The sequence below is a fragment of the Nipponia nippon genome, unplaced genomic scaffold (assembly GCF_047370975.1).
Source record: "Nipponia nippon isolate SJK-2023a ecotype South Korea unplaced genomic scaffold, ASM4737097v1 scaffold_2, whole genome shotgun sequence".
In the NCBI taxonomy this organism is placed as follows: domain Eukaryota; kingdom Metazoa; phylum Chordata; class Aves; order Pelecaniformes; family Threskiornithidae; genus Nipponia; species Nipponia nippon.
The window spans coordinates 61,689,357-61,716,631 of record NW_028262336.1 but is presented as its reverse complement, the minus strand read 5'-3'; the positions used below and the strand labels follow the sequence as shown (position 1 = coordinate 61,716,631).

The following is a 27,275-nucleotide window of genomic DNA, read 5'->3' as shown; positions in this document are numbered from 1 at the left end:
CCAGCATTCAGAGGCAGAAGGTCCTCTGGGTCAGTGCGGATCTGCAAGGCAATAGGAATGTACATCATAAACCAATATTATCAAAACATAACAGCTCCACTCATCAGCATACTAATTTTAAGGGCTGATAAAAACTCAAAGAAGTTGCCATTAAGTACTGTGAATTTAGTAAAGACTGGAGCAAACATGACAGACCCTGATGAGATTTCACATCCCTTCTTTCTGCAATGATTTCAAAAGAAAAAGTCGGATTAACTTTGAAATGAAGTAATCTGCCTGGATGTAACAAAGGCTTTTATAAATTTGGATGCCTTTGTGCCAAATAAAACCCAGAAATTTTCATTATAACACAGACACAACAATAGTCCTGACCAGTTAGAGAAGTTTTGATGGAAGTACATTCAAACAAAAATTAAGTGCTAGGCAGAGAAGTGTCATGTAGACCAACAAGGCACTACAGGGAAGAGGGGAAGGAAAGGCACAACACCTCCTAAGCTACTGTACAAGGTCTCAGCTCAAATCTGTCTTCTGTCCGGCTCAGAACAATCGGACCAAACTCCATCACTAGGATCTGGGCACAGCAGCAAAAACTGGAATCGAGGCTCCTACGCTCCAAATCTGCATTCTGCCCACAAAGCTGGGTGCCTCCCAACAGCAAAAAGACATGATGTCAGTCAGCAAATTAACATTATCTATTTTGGGGAAAAAAATCCAAACAAAAAAACAAACCCAAGCCTTCCCCCCCCCCCCCCCGCCCTGTCCCCAAACCCCCAACAACCCTTCTGACTGTTTTTTCTACTGATCTGATTGCAGAACTGAAGACACATTTTGAAGTCTTTCAAGTCAATACAATCTGGAACTGCTGATTACTGCATGCTCTTCCCCTGACCACCACCCAAATACAAAGCCTCCCTGAGGACATTGCATCCTAGAGGCACCTCAGAGTCCACACATCTCAGCCACATTGGCTGTGTTCAAAATAACAAAGACACAGTAATCACTGAGCTCCACTCATTTTCTGTTTCTTTCTCTCTGTCACTCATTTTATCTCATTCAAGACAAATCTAAAAGTTTTTCCAGTCCTACTATCACATGAGTGCTAGATAATCAAGATGGACCAGAAGGTATCGAGTTGTAGCCCATCCACACATCAGTGAGCCAATGACCATTAGATGATCCTCACTAGCTACAAATCCTTCTCCCCTCAAACAAATAGAAAGCAGAGCTTTGTGGCATCCCACTGAGGAGACCCTTCATTTCAGAAATGAGGGCTACCAGACAGCTCTACCAACCCGAGTATGTAACCGGGGTCGTTAGAGACTTTTAGCAAAAAAACTGAATGTGACCAGGTCTGAATTTACCCCCATCTTGCTCCATTTGGATCTTCATCCACAAAATTCATGTAAAAAAGCTAATCTAAAATTTCATTAAGAACATAAAACAAACGAACAGAAAGTCTGTTTTTCTTTAACGTGTGAAAGGAGCTTCCTTTGCTTCAAGTAGACATCATCTTTCTTATCTTAGCAAGCTACAAAATGACTGTCTTACCCTTACTTATGAAAATCCTTGTTGCTGATACATTAAACACATTTCCTTTATGAGTGTAGATAAATTGACAAGTATAATAACCATCATCCTTCTTTCTTGGGTTGTTAATAAAAATATATTTTTCTCCCTTGAAGTATCTCTCTCCCTGAAGAGGTTTGCAATCCTGGAAAAGAAAACTTTCTTTATTTGGCTGCAAATAACTTCTCACAGTAATCTGATCTACAGCTGGCACTGTCAGGGTTTTATTTACCTTATACCACTGGATGATAGTAGCATTCTTATAATTGTCAATTGTAGGACAAACAATTTTTCCTCTTCCAGTGTCATTTGGGTAACGAATCTGACTTGGGAAACACACTCCTTGCTTGTATGGATGCACCTGCACACTCATGTTGAACGACTTTGTGCGATTATTTGAACTTTAAAAATGGAATAAAGGTGTGTCAATGATAGCATTTTTATATGGAATATATTAAATACTTGTAACAAATGTGAGTTTTGGCTTTTATAGACAAATGGATGGTTATTGTAGTTCAGTCACAGATTGATTTTTAACAACCTGTCATAAAAATAGCAATTGCAGAATGAAAAGTTACATGGATTGGTGTACATCATAAAAAAATGGCATCATTTCCACAGAAAATAATTAGACTGTATTATTAAAACATGTATGTTTTTCCAGTCTTATGCCTTTCACTTTTCAATGTTGCACTTACAAATGTATAACACAAGTGTAGTTTCCAGAATCCTCTCTAGAAGTCGGCAGAAACCAAAGAAATCTGTTTAAGGAAAATATTCGTGATCCCTCTTCTTCTGCAGGAATTATTTTGTTACTAGCGGTGTGATGCCAGGTGACTTTCACAGATGAACTCCATGGGGGACATTTTATAACTAAAGCCTCACCTTCCATTGCATCAACTGCAAATGAACAAAAGATAAAAATCTCAGATTAATTAAACCTTAGCTCCCCTGAGACAGAGGAGAACTTGCCATTCCTGGGTCAGTAGGCCAGTCATGTGCCTCTAACTACCTTCCTTGAGTTTTCAGAGGTTATATATAGCAAACTTATTCTCACTGAATTTTTTTCAAGAAAAAATTTGTTTACCTTGAGTTATGGAGCCATTTGTTTGCAAAAATAATAATTAGTGTGTGGGACAGGAAAAAAAAAAAAAACAAACAACCCTAGATTCAAACCAGAGATACACTAAAAAATATGAGGTTTTAATTGAAAATCAGTGATTTCTTGAAATGAACTACTTATGCAAATCTTTGCTTGAAATCCTGGTTTTATTCAAAACAGGAATTTAAACACAAAGAAAAGCACTGTCTTTAATGCTGTACTATTACATTAGCTTCCTTACTTCAGTATAATTAATATTTACTTATACAACGGAAAAGAGCTCTTGTTCTGCCTTTTTAATATAGAAAAAGGAAATACGGGATTTTTTTCTTTCACTGAAGAAAAAACTAGTAGAAGGAGGAAGCCTGTAGATGAGATCATCAAAAAACAAGAAAGACAAAAGCCAGAAGAGCTTTTCTGCAAAGTTCACAAAAATGTGAAAAAAATAAAAGAAATGTAACACACTGAAAGGAAGAATCTGATGGGAAGGTTGAAAGATGCCAGAAAGGAATTAAAGACAAATAAGAAGCATAGGAAGAAAAACCACACACACTCACACAAAAGAAAAAAGAGGAAGGAACTGGGAGTAAGGCACTAATTTTTACTTTTTTTTTTTTTAACTGAGTGTATTTCTACTTTTGAATACTGAAATTGGTCCAGAGAAACTTGAATCAAGCAATTTGATAGATATTTAAGTGCCCAAGCACCTGAATAGTGAACTGGCTGCTGAAAACAGAAACACTAATCTGAAAGTTAAATTGCATATTGGAGAATTGAAAGATGAGAAAATAAGCAAGGATGGAGACTGGACGAAGATGGAGATGGGCAGAGGAGCTCTAGTAGATAAGGGAGCACGAAAATGAGAGTAGGTAACTAAATAGCTAACCAAAACAGAGAATCTCTATCAAAAATGACACTTTGTGGGAGTATTGCCACTGCCTGGCTTTAGACGCATAGGCGCACAAATCAGATGGTGAGTCTCTCTACATGGTGAACACTTGGCTTCTGCTCTGTTTCTTCCTAAAGAAGTGGTACATCTCCACTGACATTACATGTTGTCTCGCTTACTAATTCAGGCCTAAATTAGCCACATTGGGACATTGGGTGTGAGTACTCCAACCCCATCATTTTAACAGCATTCCTACCCATGAGCCTTGGAAAGACAGTGGGACATATCAGGGGTATCAGGAAAGGCAGCATTGCCCCTCCGAAAGAGGAACACATTGGAAATACAGCTTTCTTCAGGGAAAAATAGAGGAGAGGGAACACATAGAAAATGAGAGGTTTCATCTAGACGCAATGACATCAGTGAAAATTATCTTGGCAAATTCTTCAGCAGAATTTGGCCTCTTAATAAATCTAATTCATTTGAAACTTAGCATTCATATTGTAAAACTGAGAATATGGGAAAATATTTAGTGATAATATCTTACAATATTTTTCAGACAAATAAGCAGCTCGGCTGGAGACTCTAACTATGTGAGTGCTATATAATGCTGTGTCACTGTCAGACATGACTGCAGGACCAGCAGAGCTGACCGGTCAGAAAGAGCTTACTGTTTTGAATATTCCCCATGTGCAAGGAAGTGTTGTTGTTACGTTGCACTTGTGGGTTAACACCCCCAAGATCAGGACATTAAAAAGCATTTTTAATGAGCAAAGCTCCCAGTTACGTCCCTAGTTCAGCAGGGTGCATATGCATTTGTTCTGTTCAGTGCCATTTAAGCATGCTCTTGGAGACTTTGCCCAGGTGGGGCCTGGAACACCAGCTACTCTCAAATCCTTTCAGAAAAACCCTTTTCTTTCTGCTTGCAGCGATGCCAAGGAGCTGAGGCAGAACCTAGACTTAATGTCACAGAAATGGACAGTAGTCAGTGCATTTTAATATACAAAGAAAACACATAAAGCCAGTTTTTAAGCTGTGATTTGTGGCTTGAGGTAAACTAGCTAATTTTAGGTTTAAAAAAAAATTGGGAACAGTCTACACATTTCTACAGAATAAACCTAATCAGAAAGTATTTTTAAATAATTACTTACATGTTTCGGATGTCATAGAAACTGAGAGGAAGGCAGACAGGAAGACCAAATGTACGTACCCCATCATATTTCTAAACCAAAAAGAAAAACATTGATATCTCAGAATATACTCTGCATCAGTTATGGTATTGCCATGGTACTGATGTACATCTACTAACAGATAACAGTACCGTGCAGTGATAAACTGCATCATGTGAGCTGCTCTGTACAGAGTGTGTGTGTGTGTATAGCAGTGGTTTTGCAGCTTTGAGATAATGCTCTTTGTTCTATAATCAATGCAATAGTTGATGTTCCATTGACACTACTGTTATGACTTAGTTCAACGGAGGTGGGGGAATTACTCTGCCGTGGTGGACCTCAGACAGAAGCCTCTTCTTGCTTGGTTGCTTTTTTTCTAAGGAAGCTAAATGTACATTGGCATTCTCTTCAGAGTCAAGTGTGGAAAAATTATACCTCAATTTAGAAAACGATAGATCCTGGATTTGAAAATATATACCCTGGCTTTGAATTAAGCTTACATCCAGTCAAGGCTTTCTATGGAAGTGGAGGTATCTTCAGTGACACCTTCTCTAGATAAGTGTTTAGCAGTAAGAACAAACCAGGTGAGTGCCATCACCAATGCTAACCTGAAGGGGAACTGATAAAATGGACTGGAAAGGTAGGTAAAGGAACATCTATTATACTCGTGTAACAGCAGTAGGGCAGATTGCATGCCTCACTGATGTTTTCACTCATGTCTAATTGATATGCACCTGCGGTAATTCACACCTCACGGCATGGCTCAGGCACTCTCCAGCAAACCCCTTTATTAAAGAAACTGGCTATTTGTCCATGGACATTAAGTTGACCTGACCTAGGAATATCTCGGGAGACAGCAGACATGCAATCCAGCTATACTACGCAGGTGTCAGCATTCTACTTACCATTAATAAACCCTTCACTTGACTGCTGTCCTTCACTGCAGATCACAGAGCGGTGGGTTCTACTATGGTGTATGAGGAAGAAGCAGTCCTGTGGTACTACAGAGAGAAGATATGTTTTCAAGAGAAACCAAGTCAGAAACAAATGATAATTTGTCTTGCAGATAGTGACCACAAGAGGAGTAGTGAAAAATAGGCAAGAAATGCACAGGCAGGGTAAGTATTATCGTCACACTTACTGCAAGGAATTTTTATTTCAGTGCCAAAGATTTCCAGACTAAACAAACATTCACAGACCTTATCAAGACCTACATTTGCGCCAAGTCTGAAATTCAGAACAAACTCCATTTTGAGCTTTCAGAAACGTCATTGGCTTTGTATTGATATGGAAAGTTTCTTCTTTTAGAAGGTTTAATAACATCCAGAGGCTTATTCTTAAACTCTTAAAAATAATAAGAAAGCTTATTGTTGGAACAGAAAAGCATGAGAATTTCAGTGTAGGTATTTTGCAGGGATACTCACAAACCACATCAAAGATGCGGTTTAGACCAAAAAAGCAGATCCCAGCATTAATGTCACGGCAAGGCTGGTGCCATGCCTTTTACGGCAAGCGAGTGACCAGCCATGAGCTCCTAGAAACAATGTGCGTGAGGAGCTGCTCGCTTTCCTTAGAGCTGGAGAAAAGCACCACGTACAAGCGCATGCAGTCTATTGACTTCTATAATTTTAAGGAAATCTTAGGCCAGGTTAATAGATTTTTTAGAAGGTACTTTTCAGCTCAACAAACATCAGGAGTTTGGCCCTGGAAAGAATGAATGAGCTGGCCCAGAAGAGGGTTCAGGAGTGACCCGGGACAGGGTCAGGAGTGACCTGGGACAGGCCCTCAGGGAAGAAAGATACAGAGCAAAACAGCACACAACAAAATTCACAGCATCAACATAGCAAAGCATTTATCTTTGTTCATCTTTTAGAGCAGAAGGCTTATGCCGAGAACTTATGTCTGACACTACGAGGGAGCAAACTAGATTGGCAGGTGGGAATGGGGAGCTGAGTTTCACATATCCTGATTACTAGAGGCCTGGATCCAATTCAGGACCTAAACATATTTGTATTTGCCAGCAACTGTGTTGACTTCATTCATCAGCTAAGGTCTACTTCAACCACAGTTGAAAAATGATATGGAGACTCATGGCTCCATATTCTCCTGAGACAGAAAAGGGAGGTGCAAATCCCCTGCACACATTTGGAAACCAGTTCACTCTTCAGCTGATATGAGCAACATTTGATAGATACATGGAGTCTCAATCTCCTGAACAGCACATCAGGAGCAAGTGATTGAAAGTTTCTCTGGCATACTGCAGTGAGCACCTCATTTCCACAATCCATGAGATATCTACCCATTCCATTTCTGTCTCTCTGGGTAAAATCAAAACACTGCCATCTAGCTCTAATCTTTCTGAGAACTGAACTGATAACTGATTTTCCTTGACTTGGTTTCACTGAGCCTTGTTATGATATAGATCTGCTCTAAAACACCACTTCATTCTCTGCACTAATTTCCACTCTAGTTAACAGTCTTTCACTACCTGTTACCGTATCTAATCTTACTGGTTAAAATCAGCTTTGGTTAGCCTATATCTCACTTGTTTTTTCTCACAGAAATGACTTTTTTCACTTGCGGCTCACAATTATTGTTCATTCCCAGTAATTCACCACCTCCAGGTACTTGTGACTTTGCTTCTTAGCATTGGCTTATGCAGAGGAGACCTTTTCTTCCTAAAAGGTCCTGTCCAGCCAGATGGCCAGTTTTGCAAGCTGACTTTAAACTATTTGGTACCCACATACATTTGGAATGGCTCACTTGTTCTGGAGAGGGACTGACTGACATGTCTGGGACTGCAGCAGGGTATATACATGGTAAGAACTAGTGGTGTAGCAAGGAAAGGTGAATCCCTCCAAAGGGTATTTGTGCAGCCTTCTAGAGCACTGTGCCATCAGATGCTGAATGCCTACAGCATGCAAAATACATGTATGTGTATACACACAAGCAAATGTGATATGCAAAACACTAGCTCCAGCAGGGCTAGTTCATACAACTGAGATTGAATACATCTATATCAACTGAGTCTCTGCAATGAAGTCTCCAAACAGACCGTAAGAATCAGTTCAGTGAAGAACTCTAAGCTGAATAATAAATAAAATTTAATATAATTAGATTATTTGAGTAATTAAATAGACATCAAAAAATATTCAGAATATTCCTTCTCTGCTGGGAGCCTTTTCCCTCCAAGTGTTTGGTTCTGTTCCACAAATGTGTTTTCCCCCAGTGAGGTATACCAGCAGTTATACTAACTATCCTTCTACTTTTTAGAGCTATTTTGTTTAAGCAAGCAGATACTTCACTATGAAGACATAAAGTGAAGTGATGGATTTTTAAGGAAAATCAGTTTCATAGACTAGATTTGAAGACTGTCTGAAATGTGGTTCTTTCTCATTTGATATTTTATTTGTATGCATCTACTTTGTATTTAGCCACATGTAGTGGTATCAATATACCACTATGGGAGATACTGGTGAGTCCCTTATTGCCAGTGCTATCTCATCTCTAGAAATGGATGGCTGACGATGAACAAAAAAATGCAAGGAGCTGTGCTTTCTCCATTTTTGAGATACAGCTTTGTCCAGGAATGGAGACAGCCAATTACTTGCCCTCACCAACTCTTCTAACAAGTGCCAGAATGACCCAGGAGGAAGAAATGTGCAATTGCCCATCATTGTACTTGCCAGTTGTTGTATTTAACCTTTTGTTTCTTGAAAAAAGTATGTCTTCGAGAGACCTTACACATACTGGGCTACCAGCCTGCACCAAAACAGTGCAAAATAGTTGTGCTGAAAGGACAGATTCTCCCCGCCTAACTTTGATGATTGCTTTTTTGATTTTTCCCCCCATTTTTAAGTTGCTGTGTATTGGTGACAGTTTCAGTAGAGTTTGGGGCTTGTGTGTGTGAATACATTCAATATGGGGCTCTAATTAAAGAGGAATGTTCCCTGAAAATACAAAGAGCTCAGGCAATTAAAAGAACAATGTGATTCTGTTTGCATTTTCCAAAGTCAGCAGCAAGCTGCCAAATTACCTCAATAAAAACAGAGGCAAAGCTTGCAGTTCTAGACAGCAAATAGCAAGAGAAGGACTAGTGTGTTACAGCTTGTGGCATTACTCTGAGCAAAGCAAAATTAAAGCATCCACATATCCATGATACTTAGATCAAATAAAAAGGGTATTATGAGGCACAAGACAAAGACACTAAGACACCTCACATCCCACAAGCAAAAGGAAGAAGTTCCTGTAGTTTGAAGCACTGAGAGACAAAGGCCATAATTTCTGGAAATAGTTATGAGTTTTCTTTCTGCTTTTGCAGATTTATTTAGAACTTATATTTTATTACATTTGTCTGAAGTAAAATCTGTATAACAGATTTTTGGGTCCTCGGTATACCATAAATTTAGATTGCTAATATTCAGGGGGAAAAGTTAAAATGACATTTTCCACAAATCTCTTTGTTCCTATAGCTCACAATAACTGTATGTTATGAGCTTAATTCTAAGCTCTGTGAAGGAAAACTTCAGTATGATGCTGAAAAAGCACTAGATCCAAATACAGAGATCTGGGATAACTACCTGAGCATGTCAAGACCTAGCCACTAATGATCCGGTATCAAAGGAAGATGAAAGAACCAAGAACCCCCTACTTATGTTGCAGAAGCAGGAGTCTATAGGGCTTAATTCCTTGCTTCTCCAAAAGCAGCTGTGTTAGTAACATATTTGTGATTTTTTTTCCAAAATTGTATTTGGCAACAAACTGTTTATAGTACTGTTTATATAAGCGAACAAACATTATAAAAGTACCGTACCTTGCATACTAGCAAAACTTGGAAATGCTATTGCAATTTCTACTTTAAAAAGCTTAACAGAATTTACAACATAAGCATACCATCGCAGCTGTGAGAGATTTGTTGACTAAGACATAGAATACATTAATTCACATTTTGAAAGTTATTTTAACTCTTTTGTCAAACCAGAAAAAACCATTCTGAGTGAAAATGGGCTATTAAAATAGCAACAGTAAATTGAACTTATTCCAGAACTAGCACTCACAATAGTTAACACCTACACTAGTTTTGAATAATTAGTAAAAATATCTGCCAGAAAACTGAGCTTAAATCCATTTCTAAGTACACTTCACTATAAGGTAAATCTTTATGTTGGTCCCGAAATTATTTGTCTATCACATAAGCATATCCACTATTTTAATCTAATATTTTTTCTTGAGGTAAAAAAGCACATAAGTGAACTGAAACAAACTTTCTTATAAAATAGTTCAGTTATTTTTGGTTAAATGATAATATAAAAATTTGACCTACCATCTGGAAAATTCAGAAAGCGGAGAAGTGGCTTGTTCTCTGTGGTTGGGTCCTTTGCACTGATTTCTCTGCTGTAACTTGTACCAGATATTACTGGGAACTCTTTTTATCTGGCTTGTGCAATTCATATCTGTAGGGGCAAGATATACAGCTTTATTTTGAGACACCTCCCACTGAACAGAGAAGAACATGCAAATTACTATAGTAACCTCAAGTACCTATCAGAGATGACATCTCACAGTTCCAGTTAATCAGATATCTTTTACCAATAGCATAGGTTTTCCATTAATCACAAATTATTCCATTTTAGCATGATTATACTACAATAACTCTGCTGGCTGGTTATTGGCTTTCTCACACGCCTGGGGTGAACAAAGAAGGGAGACTCAGCCGGCAGAGGGTGCTTTGAAACAGATTTTGTTTGAAAACAAGTGACAGCTTTGCCTGGTCCACTTGGGCAGCAGCTCCCGGAGAACAGCTCTAAAAGTCACCGGAGCATCAGGAACAGTTTTTAGTGAAGGAAACTGCTTCACTGAAGCTAAGCTGATAAAAAAGGCTGCTACATCAGCAGCTAAATTAAGTCTCTGAGGGAAAGGAGGCTGGAGGGACAGAGCAGTTCCATGGGAAATCCAGAAGCCACCCTGGAAGAGCAAGAGGGAGTGGGAGAAGTCACGGCAGCGGTGGACATGACCCAGTGTACAGTGACCTGCAAGAGCAGGTATTCAGGAGGCCGTACGGGCCACCAAATGTCTGAAAGCCATTTTTAGGGAGCACTGTTCAAGACTGCTGAGCAGCCTTCCAAGCATCAGCACTAAATCTGGACCCATCAGACCAAAGGTCTCAAACTACCCCCTTCTTGTGCAGCAGCCAGTCTAAAGGGGTAATTTCAGTACCAAATCAAATTCCAGGGGACAAATCAGTTTTGTACATCTTAGCAGAATAACCTCTAAAGACATTTTGAGAATCAACTGTTCATTCTTTCTTTAACCAAACAAGAAGATTTTATGCTATGGTCATTCAAACGCTTATTTTTCCCTGGCAGAGTTATGAATACCATTTATCACTTTCAGTGTTCCTGGGACTCTGCTGTCAGCACGTAGCAACTCCACATCAATACACAAAGGTGTAGCAATTATACACCTGTATGCAAAAATATTACTGATTTACCCATGCTTTCCCCAGTTCTTGGCATAGCATTTCCTTTGAAGTGGTCTAGGTGTTGCACTTCCCATATGACACAGAAATTGCAAAAGAGCTGAAATAACCCCACCTGCAACAATGAAATCTCACAATGCTTTGGTCAACTGTTCAGGGTCAGCTCAGATTGCTACCTTGAAAACCTCGCAAACCCCTCCCTGCTCAGGTTCATGCAGTTTCACTGGAATCCAGGAGTTCCTAATTTCCTGACGCTAGAGACTCAGGCAAAAAGTCTGAAGTAACCATCTGCATTCAGTGGTAGGTTCAGCATCCTCTCACCAGAACATGTCACGTTACTTTAGGGAAAGGTTAAATGTATTCAGTTCAAGCTAACTTCCATTGCCTGGATACAAAATAAGTTCTTCTATCATAAAATCCACTGAAACTTAGATCAGAGATGCTCATTGTGTTGTTCCATACCTCAGAAGAGCCCTTCATCCTATAGTCTGTTCCCCATGCCCAGGTTGTTCCCAGATCATGACACAGGTGGGAAACTGAGCTCCTGGCTAAAGGGGATAGTTGTCAGCTGAGCAAAAGCCATTCTGCAGCTTTCATAAGGAACTACAATCAATTTTGAATGCTTCGTAACTTTTGGCCCAGCTTCTAAAAAAATTCCTATTTGATAAGTATATGGAAAAATGTGCTTATAGAAATATGTCAAGAAATTTCTTTGAGGAGCTAGATGCATCATGCTCCCTCGGCAGCCTGTATGCATAGCACTTCAGCAAGCAAGACAATCATCTGTTCTCCAAGCAAAGAGGTCAAGAAGTAATGGGCTTAAACTGAAGCAGGGAATAGTTAGGCAAGACAGCAGGAAAAATCCTTTAACAGGAAAGGTAGTGAAGCACTGAAAGAGTTGGTTGGGAATCTAGTGGAGCTGCCATTAAGTGTTAGACCTTAAAGAAAAATCTGATATTGGTATCAAGATGCTGTAGTTGGCCCCACAGGTCCTTATCAGCACTAGGAGTCCACAGGTCCTCACCAGCATTAGGAGTCAATGGCCCAGAGACTCAACTGTCTGTGATTCAATGGCTGGTTTTGGTGCAGCGTGCCTTTATGAACTTAACTCAGTTGTGTTGGCAAAATTACTCCTGAGCTGTGAAAAGAATGCAAGTTAAAGGCATGCTAGATACAAAAAGTGAAAACCCAAATCAGATGAAATTATCAAGATCATAAGAGTTAGGAGTTCAAGCATTCAAGAGGAAAAACGATGACACAAATAAAGATGAAGTCCTGAGATAAAAAGTAGAGATAGGAAAACAGCAACTCAGCAACATGAGGTTCACTCAGCTCCAAGAGCCAGTGCTTAGCCTAGCAGCGTATTAGTCCTGGCTGTCTAATACCTACTTCTATTAGCCAGGAAATAATTGCTGTGTACATTTTTTGCACCCTGCTTGCAGAGTGTCATTACACACAGTAAGGGACACCTGGACAGAAGTGACCCTAGATGGGAAGGTTTCACTGTCTACATTTGTTGAGGCCAATCTAGGGAGCACTGGTGGAGTTAGCAAATGGTCAGATGGCAGGGGGAAACTGTTGTTGGGTGTGTCCATACCCATGGTAGGTCTAATGTTTTTTAGCTGGTAGGGATCCACCCTACTGAGGTTGCAGTGTCCTTCCTGTTCCTCTGTGTTGTGGTGCCTCACTTGCGGCTAGCATAGGCACCTCATGCTTTGTGTGGAAGGGAAATTAGAAAGCTTTTTCAAGGGTTATAATATTCTGATGGGGAGGGACTCTTCTTCCCCCAAGGTAAGGGTTGCCCCTGGTCTTTGTCGTTAACCATGCAGTCCTATTATCACCCACATTATGATAAAGATGAATGGGCTGGTCCCCAAATACCTCTGCTGGTTCCTTTCATTGAGAAGTTTGAGACTTCTCCTTCATCCCACCAAGGCAGAGCTATTAAGTCTTTTATCAGGTTTTCAGCTCCACTACAGTTGCCAGCTAGTGTATTAAAGTTCAGAAGATGCAAAATGGAGATGAGAGTATCTTGAAGGAAGCAATTGGCTAAAGTAACAAGAATTATATCTGCCCTTTTTAATGTGGCTAGCATGTATTTACCTTTGGGTTGCACATTGATATGTTATTTGGGAAGTTATTTGATCACCAGCGGTTCGTAAAAGAACTTAACAATGATAGTTATGCTTGTCGGACCAAGGACAATATTCAAACAGGAATCTTAACGCCATTACCAAAGCCTTTGTATCTTAAAACCAGATTCTCTTTCCAAAGAAGTTCTCAATTTCTCTGCTCCATGCCTTGCCCCAAAAGGAAAGCAGCTGCACCGCCATCCCACAGAGGCTAGATACAGTCAGCCAGAACAAAAATAACAGCAGCTGTTCTGAATGTCACTGGGCTGCCGGCAGGATCCCCGTGGGGAGACCACAAAGCCCACCAAAGAGAGGATCGGTGCAGTACATCTGTTGCTCTTATGGAAATAAAAATACTCTGCTGAGTCTCCAGGATCTTCCATTCCCACAGGTGGTCCTGTCCCTGGATGCCAAAGTGCCTTACAGTACGGAGATGAGAGTAAGTCTGAGTGGGCAAGTATGTTTGGGCAAGAAACCTATCCAAAGTTTATCCACAAAAGAAAAGGTGAATAAACCAGCCCTCCTGTGTTCAGATAACTTCAGGACACAGACAGGATGCGTCTAAGTGAAATCTTCCAAATTTTAAGTCAAAAACCATTAGATCCAAGAGGTCATTGCTTGATGCAACAGTATAGACTCATTCCAGAAGTTCCAGACCCTTGCAGCCAACCCTCCCCTCGGAGTGCACTGGAAGCTAACCTCCTCCTGTGCAGCGCCCCCTCTATTTCCCATTACTGTGGAAACAGAATATTTTTCAGTGCATCGTTGCTGTTCATATCTGACCTCTTTCCTGAGAATAAGGAGTTTTTTCTACACGATTTCTTAGGAAGAAACTTCTACAAATACATGGCATTCTGGAAATCATAACTCGGATGCAAAAGACACAGTTCTTATTAATTTACACAAAAAAAATGAATTGGGATTCTCTGGAAAGTCATTGAAAATAATTTGCTGACAAAGGATATTGTTTATAATGACTTCTTACTAAATGGTCTTGTTTGTTCCTTAATGTATATGAATTACTGGAAGTTAATGTCTTACTGATAAAAGAGGGTCATGACATACCGACAGCATGCAGGAGCAGAGCTTTAGTTGTAAAAATTATTTATATTTTTTATAATATCACTATCTCAGAAAATGTCTTATTTTATCTATAGGTTATGGACTGAGTTTTTAGAAGAACATTTTCTGTGATAATTATCTCATTGTATTTACTATCAGATCTGGCTGCAACTTGGAGCTTGCATTCCCTGAAAGTTTAAAGTATTTTGGAAAGGAAAACAAGGCTTCTCACGAAAACTAGAACTTTTGAACTTTTTGTATGAAAAGGAAATGTCACCCTACTTCTTTTTTCAAAAGAAACTCCTCAGTTTATGGAAAACCTTCTTGTAGCTCTCCACATGCTTTACTGCAAGTCTTCTTTAGAGATGAGCTGTTCCAGAAACCAATCTTCTTTTCCCATCAATCTAAAAATGAGTTATTTACGCTTATCCATGGTCACCATGCCTACTTGTTCTGCATAATGCAGTCTTGGTGTATCGATTGCTCACCTTTATATTCATCCCCAGGTCAAACTCCTCATTTCCATAGGATTCTACATGGAAAACAACCTGTATGTAACTATGGCCTGTAGCAACCCCAAGCAGGTCTTCACCAGGGCTACTTCACAGATTTGAGAGGTCTTTGTGTACAACGATTTGGCCTGACAGGTGCCTATAAAAAGCAGCAGTTGCTGGGAAGATACAGGAGAAGCCATTTGTCATCTGCTTTCCCTGTAGGATGTAGGTGGTATAATATGGGCTACCCAATACTACACAAGAATTCAGTGCTGAATCGTGGAGTCACTTTACATTAGGCAAACATTTTTCAAAGCCATTTATTCTTTGGACTTTTGGGCCATCGATGACTTCTGGGTGGCAGCTCTTGGAGGCACTGGAGCACAAGCTCTCCCAAAGCCTCTGTGAGGAGATTAACCCACAGCTAATCAATGCCTACGCTAGAAACACAAGTCCTCAGCATGGATTCATCCAGCAATGGAGGTCAGTTCGTGTCTGGTTTTTTATCCAAAAGTGTTTGATTAGAACATCTCTGCTCCACCTCATTTCCCACAGCCAGCAGCAGAGCTTGCATGGTCTCCTAGCAGCTTCTGAGGACCTCAGTGTCTTCAAAAGCTACAGGTTTCAAGCACTCCTGCCTGATTGCTTTCAGAATCCATGACCAGAGGCCAAACTGTTCCTAGAGTTTTTGATCTACAGTTAATAGCCTACAGAAGCAAACTTGCTCAAGACCTCCCACATCAGCAGTGAAGAGCATGCTCTGCATTGTATGACATGAGCAGGTATGTATCTCTCTCCTCTCCTCACCAAATCACAGCCTTATGTGCCAGAGCCTGACAGCCATACTAACTACCCCTGGCTCCCAGACACACCAGTCCAGGACTGAGGCTTTAGGACAGGACCCAAATATTGGAAGTTTCATAGTTCCTGTGAAACTAATTGAAATCCAAAGGCCACCCTGTCAGTCAGTTCTGTAGCAGAATGATTGCTTTTGGACAGCAGATAAATTTTCACAGGAAATCCCATGAGATCAGGTGTCCTCTAGCTTGGTATCGTTAGACATTGATCTACTCAAAGCACTATTCCCAGAGAAATAATCTTACCAACACGTAGAAAGTGATGAGCTTTCACTACCTGGGAAGGATATCTTGGGATCATTTTGGATTTTCTCTGAAAACAGCCTGTTGTTCAGCAGCTGCCAAGAGGGCAAACAGACTGTGAGGAGTTATTAGCAAAAGAACAGAGAACAAAACAGGAAATGTTGGTATACTGATGCAACGTATCCTTATCTTGAGCACTGAATGTAATTCTGGTCACCAGTGACAAAAAGCATATAATAGCAACAAAAAAGTTACTAAAAAGAGCAGTAAGGATATCAGAGGTACAGAGGGCCTTTGCTACAAGGATAAACCAAATTGACTGGCACTCTCCAGCTGAGAAAAGGAAAGACTTCTAGTGCTAGGAAAAATTACACAGGGAACGATTTTTCAGTACCTCTCCTTATAAAAGAAATAGGGAAATTATCAGGCACATGGTTAAAGCAGAGACCAGTATGCTTTCACATAAAAACGGAAACTAATTGCTGCATGAAGTCAAAAGTAGGTGCAGAAATGGGTTCAAAAGGTATGACTCAAACTTAGGAAGGAGAGATACATTGATAACTGTTTAAGATGCTGTTGGAGAAGCTACTTTAAACTAAGGATGTCCATCCCACATGATTGACACTGGCAGGGTTCATCATCCTCTTCTTTGCCTGTTTTTGATGGCTTGTGCTTTTGGTTAGAAACAGGATAAAGACCTGGGGGTGGGGGAGGTTGTGCGAGCTAGTATGATAGGTCTTATTTTCTTACATTAATAGAGAAACAGAAGAAACACAAAAGTGGGGGTAACTCTTATTTGAGTTTAAATTCTTTTTTTTTTTTTGTCAATTATTTCATTTCAGCTCACAAATACTGTGATTAATAATTCTGCTAAGAGCCAAAAGAGCAATTTTCCTTCCCTGAAACCAGGAATTCTTGCAGAGCTTGGAGATCTGTTTCCATAAGGTCTCAAGTTGTGCTTTTTGGAAAGGCTCTTTGCTTTCCTCCCCTTTGTTCTTGCTTTGGAGCAGAAAACCTGCTGGGGAAAAAAAAAAAAAAAAAAAAAAAAAGAAGCTCACAAGAACAAATTTCTATTCTTTGTGGCTCAGAAATATGGAGAAACAGGGATATATGGAAAAACGTTCCTCCAGCGAGGAGACAACAATACCAATGGATTTTCAGCACTGCGAATAAATGTAAGGTGGCAAGTTTTTTCATTTCTAAGCGAAGAAACCTATTATTTTATGCCAAGAAATTGTTTCCTGTTCCAAATCCCAGTTTCACCGAAGTGTCAAAGCCCTTTTGGGAAACAGACTTTCTGGCACAGTCTCTTCTTTGGTGTTTCTTACTAAGCACTCAGGTACCACCGCACTGAGCTCTGTTGAAACCTCACTGAGTTCACTCACCAGTGATAGATGTTAGGGCCTGTGGGCATCCTGCTCAGCAGCACATAAGCTACAGTTCTGGAGCCATGATCTTCCATCATAGGCATTGCCTCACTGACCATCACTCCACCTTTTTTTTTTAACTGGTCACTCAGAGCTATTTGAGTTCAATAGGAAATGAAACCTATCTTGTGTTCAAACTGCCACTGAAATATGAAGCAAACATTGTTCCACTCTTGAGTCTTAAATGAATTGTCTGACATCCTCAGGTGACATTACCTACGTGCACACTATGTTACACACTACTCATAGGCTAGGCCCCTGAGCCGAGGATGCTCCCTGGCCAACTCCATATTGCCTCAGCAGCCCCAGTGCAGACGTGCCCGCACTGCTGTGGATGTGACAGGACAAGTGGGTGACATGGAGATGATTGGGTCAGACACTGCACATCCAGACAGTAATAAGATTTGCTATTTTCTTACTTTAAAGAAGCTGCAGACTAGCAGGAGACTTCTTTTCTAGTATTCATTTCCATTACCCAGGAAAAGGGTTATTTTGGTGCATTATAAGGGATAGAGTCAGTTTGCTCTTCCCAAAGGCCTTTCAAGCCCAGACAACATAGACATGGCCACAAACTGTCTATCATTCAGGCTCCAGCTGTCATGTATTTCTAGCTAAATATTGCCTGAATTGGGATTTAGAAAATAGGACTGACCCGCACCTCAGGCAAAAATCCCATACATCTGATGTCCGGCACTGCCTGAACTCATTCAAGGTCTCTTCTACGCTGAAGACAGGCACTCTATACACTCAGAACCCCATCTTCTGGAAAGGACAAGGATTTCTCTCCAACGTAAAATCATTTACAACTCAGACTGAGAACAACACACCATGCTCAGACAAGGCTTTCAGTCAGAACACTTATCCAGAAATCAGAAGACCCAACTTCTAAGGTCTCTAGAGGCTTCTATGTCGCGGGAAGAACCTTCCACCCTGCCCACTGAAACTGGGATGCTACATGTTGGGGATTATAAATCATGGGGAAGACAGAAAACAGACAAGAGTGAATTTGACTCTAGCAATGTGGCAGGGTGGATATTAATAAGAAATTAGTATTCTGAAGTTCTGACTCCTCTTAAGTGGGTTGGGCTCCCTCACATTTGCTTTCAACAAGCAAAACTGCACTACCAGGTACAAACTGGCCCAGGTACCTCAGAAGAAGCAGAAAGTGTCCTAGGAGGAGTTGAGGGAGCACATTTGCCTTCAGGGCAAGAGAGGCTGCCAATTTCCTGATGACTGCTCTAACCACAAGGCTAGTACGAGAATGAAGAACTGAGTGGGCTTGCACCATGCATTCATATTTTTTGTATCATCAGAACTGTTTCTGCTCTGTTAGCATCTATTCTCAGAAGACAGATAGCCAGCTTGCTTACATCATGACTGGGGGTGGAAGTAAGCATTTCCTATTAGTTCTCTCTACAGTCAACAGCAAGGGTCAAGAGTAGCCAGTTTAGGGAGCAGAGCTCCCTCTGAAGGTCCTCGAGGTCCTCACCTTCTGCCATTAACCAGACAGGCATATTAGACCACCCCTTTCCCTTTGCGGGGGGGTGTGCGTGTGTCTAAATTCACGCAAAGACATTGCCCATAGGCACTCACATTTCTAGCACTGCAGGATATCACAGAAACAATACTACATTCATGCAAATTAATTTATCTTAATTTTCTTAGACAAACAGAAGTTTTCTGAATGGGAGTGCTTGCACGGAGAGCTCTTCCCACAGATTTTCCTCCTGCTGCTATCACAAATCTTACTGATACTGTAAAGTCAGCATAAAGTTTCTGTCAGGTTGGTTTTCTGCCCCAGCAAAACCTCAGGTGTCAGATCTGACCTTTGGGTAGCCACAAAGTTTGAATTTTAAGAGCTCAGCAGAAATGGCAATCTATCATACAAAATAAAACCAGAAAATCGGTTTAATCTCTCTGCACATCACTAGCAAAAGCACTTTTTTTCTGTGAATTCATATGCTAAAGGATGGAAAGACACAGTTCAAAAGTAGTGTCATAAGTAGAACAGCAACTCTGTCGCTGATAAGCCAATGAAGGAAACACATCTGTAAAGCAATCGCTACATCTTTGAAAAATAGTTGGGAGATACTGAAGTCCTTGAGCTATTATTCTTATTAAAAATACTCTGTTCAGTTTGTGTTTTTTCTGGAGAAGTTTATTATGAAGTTTCAGAAAATACTGAATTACACTACAAGAATGTGTCTGATGGGAAAATCTAAACCGAAGAAAAAAACAATTTTCTGTAAATGCTTTAAATCTAGATGGAAACTACATACACTTAGCAAAAGAAATAGAAAATTAACAAGATCGTGGCATGTTTTCCAGCATATTCATCACAGCAGAAGATTAGCATATCAACCCAGCATAACAGAACACACCTCAAGTACATTTTCAAGAAACAGCCTGAGGAAAGGAGGGACACATCTCTGGTCTGCAGATTTCAGAAGAAGAAACTTCCAAATGCACAACTAAGTATTGTAACAAATGTTACTGTAACCTCTTCTAGCCAGCATGAAGAGGAATGAGATTATGTGCAAAATAAAACCTGAGATTGTACACTTCAGTAGGCATAACTTTCGGTTATGTTTCCTTTCAGTCAATCAGTCAATCAGCTTCCCACCTGCAACCATTTTTTCCATCAACTTCACCTCTAACTCCCTCTTGGAAATTCCATTTGCCAGTAAGTATTTCCTATGTTCCAGCTAAAGCGGACATGAGTAATTCTAATTATCTTTTTCTTTTTTTCTTTTTTTCTTTTTTTCTTTTTTTCTTTTTTTTTTTCTTTTTTTGTTGTTTGCTCTTTTGAGCTGGAGAACAGAAAGCCTAGAATGGAAATCCTACCATTAAATAACATCTGCACATCACTATTATGGGCAATTCCACCTTTCATCATAGCTAAAAAGGCGGAATTTAAGGAGGTTGTAAGCAGTATTTGTCATAACTATTCAGAGGCTCATATTAACTCTAGGAGAAATTCCATTCCAAATACACGGTTATAATTGCATGTATGCCTGGTCCATGCATCTCCCTGCACCATGCCAACAGAAAAGTCTTTGAGATTACAGGTACATTTTTTTTTCCCATTCTTTATATATGCCAGAGTCAACTGAACTCACTGTAGGTCAATGTGTTCATTTGTACTCGATTATTACTACCTCCTATTTCTTCTGTTTTGGTCATTTGAGTTAAACAATGTCTGGAAAGAAGGAGCTAACTTCTTGTGACTGAAATTAATGAGAAGGAAGAAGCACGCAGAAGTTTCAGTCAAAATGTAATATCCAATAGGAAGCAGTAAAAGATTCAATTGCATCAAGACAAAAGAAATATTTATGTTCCAAAGACTAAGGCAAAAGAATAGTGATGACAAAAGAAGTAGAACCTGCTCTAGCAAAATGTTTCCAGGTGGTTTTCACCAGCAGGGTCCCTTCAGATGGTCCATTAAAACTTAAAAAAAAACCTTAAAAGACAAAGAACAAATTTACTGTGACAAACACTGGAAATCTGAGATCTTCAATCAACTATTTGGTTCAAGTTGGGGTTACTGAAATCATGGAAAAATGACAAATTTTCACAAGAATAAAAAGCAACTGTGGAACCTGTTGAGGCAATGTAATAGACAATGATGGCAAACTTTATTGACATGAAAGAACAGGCAGTGATAGACAAAAGAAATAGACAATGACGAATTTTGAAGAGTCTACAATTCAGACAAGATGACTCCTTCCAAGACTTGCTATTTATGGAATTAAACCATCGATAAATGACATGAAAAAAAGATGTGAAAGAATGCTTGTCAACAGCGGTGGTAGCAAATTTTGATGGAATAGCTCCATCCTTGTAATACTTTTAGGTCAAGTCATAGAAACATGACAACAGCTGTGCTGGTTTATACCATATAGTTCAGTACTTTTTCTGTAGTAAGGACTATTAGGAAAAGTAAGGAGTAAGATCACAGTCAACATACACCATAACTCCACCTCAGTACTCTCCTAGCCTCCAACTGCTCTCAGCACCAGGAATTTCCTGAGCCTGTTATGTTTTGTCTGTTTACTCACCTCTTATTGGATCTCTCTTCCAAGTCTGGTCTCCCCAGGAACCCGTGTTCCTACTTCTGCAGTGTCCTCTGGCAAGGAGTTACACAGGGCTGCTATCTCTTTCCTGAAGATCCATCACCTTTTTCTCTTTAATGTGCTGGATGGCCAACACTGAAATTGTGCAGAAGCTTGATAAAGGAATGGGTAAAAGCATGAGAAAAGTTGTGTTGGTTGCAGAAAGTACCCCTCCTCAGAAGCTGGTGTCTCAGACCATGCTGCTTACTGTGGGATATGACCTTTTTTGTGCAACCCCTTGACCAGGGCAACTGAAAGTCCATCAGATGCAATGCATAGAAAAAACCCTTAAAACCCAAACATGTGGTCAGAGAAGAGAGACACTACCTCAGTGTGTTCCTGGCATGGTACTGCAACCTACAGAGGGGGCTCCAAAGGATCATACTTGAGTGCTGGAAATGGTATAGCCACAAGAACACAGACCATCAAACAGCTGCTTAACCCTACCAAGGCTGTGCTTTAGGAGCAGTGCTTCTCACGCCATCCTAAACATCCACCCTTGCCTTCCCTGCCTCTCCTGTGGCAGAAAAAAATATTTTGTGTTCCTAGACGGCAGACAGTTCAAAAAACAGATCTGCCTAAGAAATAACTGGCCAAGAGGAACAACAAAACACAGTTTTTTTTCAGCTGGTTTGATTCTTGGGCTGGTTTCACAGACAGGCAGCTGTGCTGGCACAATAGAAAGGGCAGCCTTGGAGCGGGTGTGGGCAGACGGAGGGAGCAGGACTGTCCAAACTAGTGAGGACAGGGAATAAGCACCTGTGAGACCATGCCAGAAGGATGGCAAAAAAGTGTCACAACTCTCCTGACATCCAGCTGCACTGGATAGCCACACCAGCATGCTGCCTGCAGATATTTCTCTGGTAACTTCATGTTGCATGAGTGTTTGCTAACCAAGAACCAACAAAGAACACTATTTTCAAGAGAAAAGTTGACTGTTTTAATACCTCCCAGGGTTCAAAGTCACCTTAATAAGGAAAGACAGCTCTATTGTGTTTCTGGGGGAGGATGTGGTTAATTGTGTTATGCAATAACAACAGACCAACTCAGCATTATTATATCTGAATGGAAATAAGCTCCGTTCTGTGTGGTTTTCAAGGCTTACAGAACAGCGTTTGGACTCCGATACTTCACCCAGGGGACTTTCTTTGCCACTAACAGCAACAGACTTTTCAGGAAGCACAAAACCCTCTTTTTCACTCTCAAGAGAGAAAGTCAACAGCCTGCCCAAGTCTAAATATTTGCTGAGTAAGCACAATAAAAGCATCTCACTGCACATACACAACTTCATTTGACACCTATTGCTACAGGCAGTGGCAAAATGCCATGAAATACTGGGGCAACACTGGCCAAACAAGCTACACAAAACCCAGCAGGTTTCACATGGGGTTTTGTTTGTTGCTAGAAAGGGGAAAAGGAAGCAAAATACTAAAGAAACTTTGGGGTTCAGACACCAGAATGTTATCCAGATCCCAGGGTTTCAGTGGAGCTCAGATTTCACATCCTGAGTGCTGGAGATAAAAATCCATGTAGTCTGAATTAGCCATGGCCCAGCAACTGCAAATGCGCACAGCTCCCTGCTGACATTTGTAGGCAAACAGGCACAGGGAGACCAAAGCACACTGAGAGCTCAAAGCACCCCAAGATCTCCGAGAGCGCTAATACGACAACACCACTCGCTTTTGTTCAACCACCACTGCGTTCTGAAACTTGCGAGAAGAAAACACCCCGAGTCATCTTAGCTAACAGCTAGTGGGGACAAAACCCATTAGCCTGCCAGCACAAGGTGTCTGTGCAACCAGTGCTGCAGCTTGGTGAGGCCAGATCAAGCAAGAGGAGAGAGGCTTCATGTGGGAGCATCTCTGGTCTACAGGAAGGGCTCTTTTTAGGGGCCTGCCTGCTGGTGGCTCCATCTCGTGGCCTTGAGGGAGTGCACGAGGAAGCGCTAAGGATGACAGGCCCATAATCAGACCCGAGACACTGCATGAGCAGCCTACAGGATGGTCACAGCACAGAAGTGACATGGCCATGGCATGGGAGCCAAGCCGGCTTGAGCTGACAGAGAGGTACAGCTGGAGCCAACGCCCTTGAAAGGTTGTCCGTGCAGGTGCAGCACCAGAGCAAGAGTGGCTTCAGCTTGGACACCCCCCTTAGCCCTCAGAAATGTCACCCAAAGCTGGAGCACACTGAGGCTGGGCAGAGAGGGGAGAAGGTAGCAGCAACCTACCTCTCTGCCCTGGCTTAGGGCAGCTGCCTGGGCTGCTGTTGAGATATCGGTCAGAGATTTTCAGCAGCTCCTTTTGCCGCTGTTGAAGACAAAACGCCTGCTCGGCCGGCTGCTGGCCTGACTCTGCAGTGCATTTTTTGTGCTCTTCTCCAGCATTTGTTGCTCCTCTTCTCTCCCAGCAGCCCTCATAAGTAAACTGGGTCCTGTGAGACAGCTCTTGGCCCGAGGAATTGGCTAGCTGGAGCTATTGCAACCAGCAAGTCTGCCTCCAGCCCTTACAAGTCCCTAGCCAGAGGAACACAGACTTGCAGCATCTGAAACCAATCTTCGTCGCATGTCAAAAACCTCATTTTCCTCCCCAAGGCATTTAGGATCACCTGTAGGTGGGTACATCCTGCACTCCGTTATGAAATACAAGTGCAAGTTTTCAGTGTAGGTCAAAAATGACTGCTTCCACAGCTGAATCCCTACACAGTCTGTGAAGTCTCTGCTCCCCTCCCCCTCAGAAGTGCTGTGTACTCGCTGCTTGAAAAGACTTTGCTGACAACAAACCAGGAGCTTTTAGGGGAACTAAAAATCTGCTCTGCATCTAAGGCAAGGGAAGTTCCACAACGCTGGGTCTTGTGAGAGGAACATGGTGATCCAGGAGGTGGCCTCGCTCAGGAAATCAAAAGATCATCAGGCTGAGCGGACTTATCTTCAAAGCGAAAAGCCAAGAGGAGTGAAATATGCCCATGTTAAGTACATTCGTGGTTAGAGAGGTATATACAAAGATAAAACAGCACTTTGCTGCTTTGCATGTCCCACAAGTAGCTCAAAATGCTACACATGATCTTAATCTGTAATTATGTAGGGTGCTGCTGGCTTTATTCCTCCTCACCTCCTCCCTTCTTCTCCCCCAGGCCAGGCCACAAAGACTTCATAATGCTGCCAGCTCTAGGTCAAGTTGGCTAAACGCTTTTAAATCATTACAAGGATTTTTTTTTTCCAATTCGCCTCTTACTTAGTTGAGATGGTGTTTAGCTGCCAAAGAAGAAAGTCATACAGTTATTTTTAAAAATGGCATGTTTTCTTTTGCAAAACATGCACTTTGATTTACCCCCCATTGCAATATGGCCAAGACCTCTCTTTTTATTTCCTGTGAAAGACCATATCATACTATCCACCAGAGCCTACTCTGTAAATGGAAATAGCCACTACCCTGTATTATTCACATCCTTGAGAGAAATGTATGTAGTGACTGCCTTCTCAAGGGCTCTAGCCCAACTCAAGCTAGGATGTGTTGTAACTCACAAGTGCAGTTGTATGAGTAAGGTGGTTGTTTTTTGTGAGAAGCAGCTGTGTGCCACTGAGTGCGAGGTGAGCAAGAGGCAGCCTCTTCTGGTGGGTTTCATGGAAGAGAGAGAGAGAGTGAAGAAGAGGAGAAACAAGTGCATGGCCTGACTCCCAGATTCCTGAAGCCCTACCAAACCTATTGAGCCCCTCTCTCCCATAACTCCCAGCCTCCCCCAGGATACCAGTGACTGCTCATAGCCTCCCCACAGCTGGAGCAGAAAATTTCAGTTTTGGCAGCACTGTACGTTTGAAGACCACACGAAGCATGCCTGGGGCTGCTCTTAGACCTTTCAGTCAATAGATGACCTTCATGTATCCTAATGTATATACTACTGTAACACTTTAAGAATTGCCATCTGAGTGTTCACTACAAAATCCCAACTACTGCTGAGAGCAACTTGAACTGATGACAGCATTATGAACCACTCTGCCCCAGCCATCCTGTGCTAATTGCTTTAATCACTTTCTGCAAAGTCTCATCTTCACCATTAGTTCTGGAACTCAGAATCTACATTTTGCCTGAGCCATGGCAGGATCTTTTGATTTGGCTGCATTTTAAATTCTATTATTATTATTATTAAGACAGGCATTAGTCCAAGTACAAAATTTTGCTCCACAGAGGTTTTGGCAAAGGTTCTAGATAGGTTTTGAAATCACCCAATCACTTCCATTTTGCAAACTCTCTTCAACTTAGAAATCATATGGCTGTAGATTAAAAAAAAAAAAAAAAAAAAAAAAAAAAGAATGAAAGGAAAAAAAGGCTATATACCAGCAGTGAAAAGAGGGTTTGCTAGGTCCCTTGAAACCTGGGCACATCATCCAAGGCAAGGATTGGGGACTGATCATTTCAGGTGGCAGAGACACTACCTGTGAAATTAGAGTTGCAAATCTTCAGAGCCAGGGAGAACTGGCCGGTGCTTCCTGCTCCCCGGAACGTTGTAATGTTCAGTTTCGGATGGTCTTCATGATGCATCCAACAGCTCCTCTCTGATGACAGCCCTGAGGCAATTCTTCAAGAACTCCAGGACCACTAAATCTTGCTTACTGTCCATCTTGCCTAATGTCCTACAAACACTTCAGCATCCCAGACTCCAAGGTTTTCTCACCATGTGACCATTGGATCCATTTGTTCCCAGCTCAGTGGGCTAGAAAGTTAAATTAGGCACAAATTCTCCATAGTTCACTAAGTGAGCTGTGGGACTCTCAGTTGCCTGGGAAGCACATGGTTGTAATGTTCCTCCAGCCGTCACGCGCGGCTGATCTGCTGGAATGCAGATCCCAGAAGAAGTAGTCTCCATTCATAGTCTTTTTCTTGGAATAATCAGTGGGGAGTGTTGCTCAACATAAAGCAGTCAGATCTAATTGACATATGCTGGAGGCTGATAAAGAAACACAGCTCTACAGAGGACAGCTCCTCCCCATTTCCCAATTAATTCTGAGGCACTGAATTAACAGATGCACAGACTCAAAGGCCAAAAATCTCATTTTCCACTAAAGTCCCTGCTAGTTCCTACAAAGGATGGGGAAAGCACTAAAAATAATTCAGAACAGCAGTCGTCAGAGTATCTTTTTTCTTTGACTCCCTCTTGGTGGTTTGTTTTGGGTTTTTTTTAGGGTTGTGGCTTGGCATTATTAGCAACAGAACTTCGTTATGATCTGATGTAAACGGAGTGGCTTTTTTCAAAAGGGGAGAGCTTCAGTTGAACCCGGCTCTGAAGCATCACTAGGTGGAGGCATTGCACAGCGCAACGCTGGTGCGGCTCACTGCTGCGGGGTTTCGGGATCCCCACCGCCGCTTCCCATGGCAGATGTTATTACACCCTCACCAGCCCTCACCCTGGCACCCCTCATCTTTCCCCATCCTCCGTTGTTTGCTCTCTTGGACGTGACCCTTTCCTCAGTAATAAGCTAGTTCATCTCCTAAATTAGGCACCCAACTAACTATATGGCCCAACCCTCCGAAAATGTCAAACACGCCAAAGTTAGCGGGTTTTAAAGTGACAGCAGATGGTGCTGGCACATCCTTGGCTCATTTAAATACATACGTGTATGGCTGAGGAGACATATTTTTATGAGAAACTTGGCTTTTCTTGCAGAAGTCGGCATGTGTTCTATTCTCTTCAGTCTCTGAGGAGAATCAAGTCCCGTTTACTCTAAAACATACAGGAATCGGAGGCAGATATCA

The 27,275-nt window shown here is 41.4% G+C and overlaps 1 protein-coding gene across 4 annotated transcripts in view; it reads right to left on the bottom strand.

Moving 5' to 3' along the window:
* Positions 1-26,118, bottom strand: part of IL33R (interleukin 33 receptor) — a 45,025-nt gene extending 18,907 nt beyond the window's left edge. Inside the window, exons 1-8 of one of the 4 annotated variants that reach the window (XM_009472590.2) lie at positions 25,958-26,118; positions 21,475-21,641; positions 10,047-10,176; positions 5,629-5,724; positions 4,706-4,776; positions 2,265-2,466; positions 1,799-1,967; positions 1,549-1,711 (exon numbers count right to left, since the gene is read on the bottom strand). In XM_009472590.2, the coding sequence (XP_009470865.1) occupies positions 1,549-1,711; positions 1,799-1,967; positions 2,265-2,466; positions 4,706-4,772 (601 nt within the window). In that variant the 5' untranslated portion in view covers positions 4,773-4,776; positions 5,629-5,724; positions 10,047-10,176; positions 21,475-21,641; positions 25,958-26,118. Of the gene's footprint in view, positions 1-1,548; positions 1,712-1,798; positions 1,968-2,264; positions 2,467-4,705; positions 4,777-5,628; positions 5,725-10,046; positions 10,177-21,474; positions 21,642-23,755; positions 23,831-25,957 lie in introns of those variants that run through there. The other 3 variants (XM_087757464.1, XM_087757465.1, XM_087757466.1) reach the window with 3 other exon arrangements.
* Positions 26,119-27,275: the final 1,157 nt, after the last annotated feature.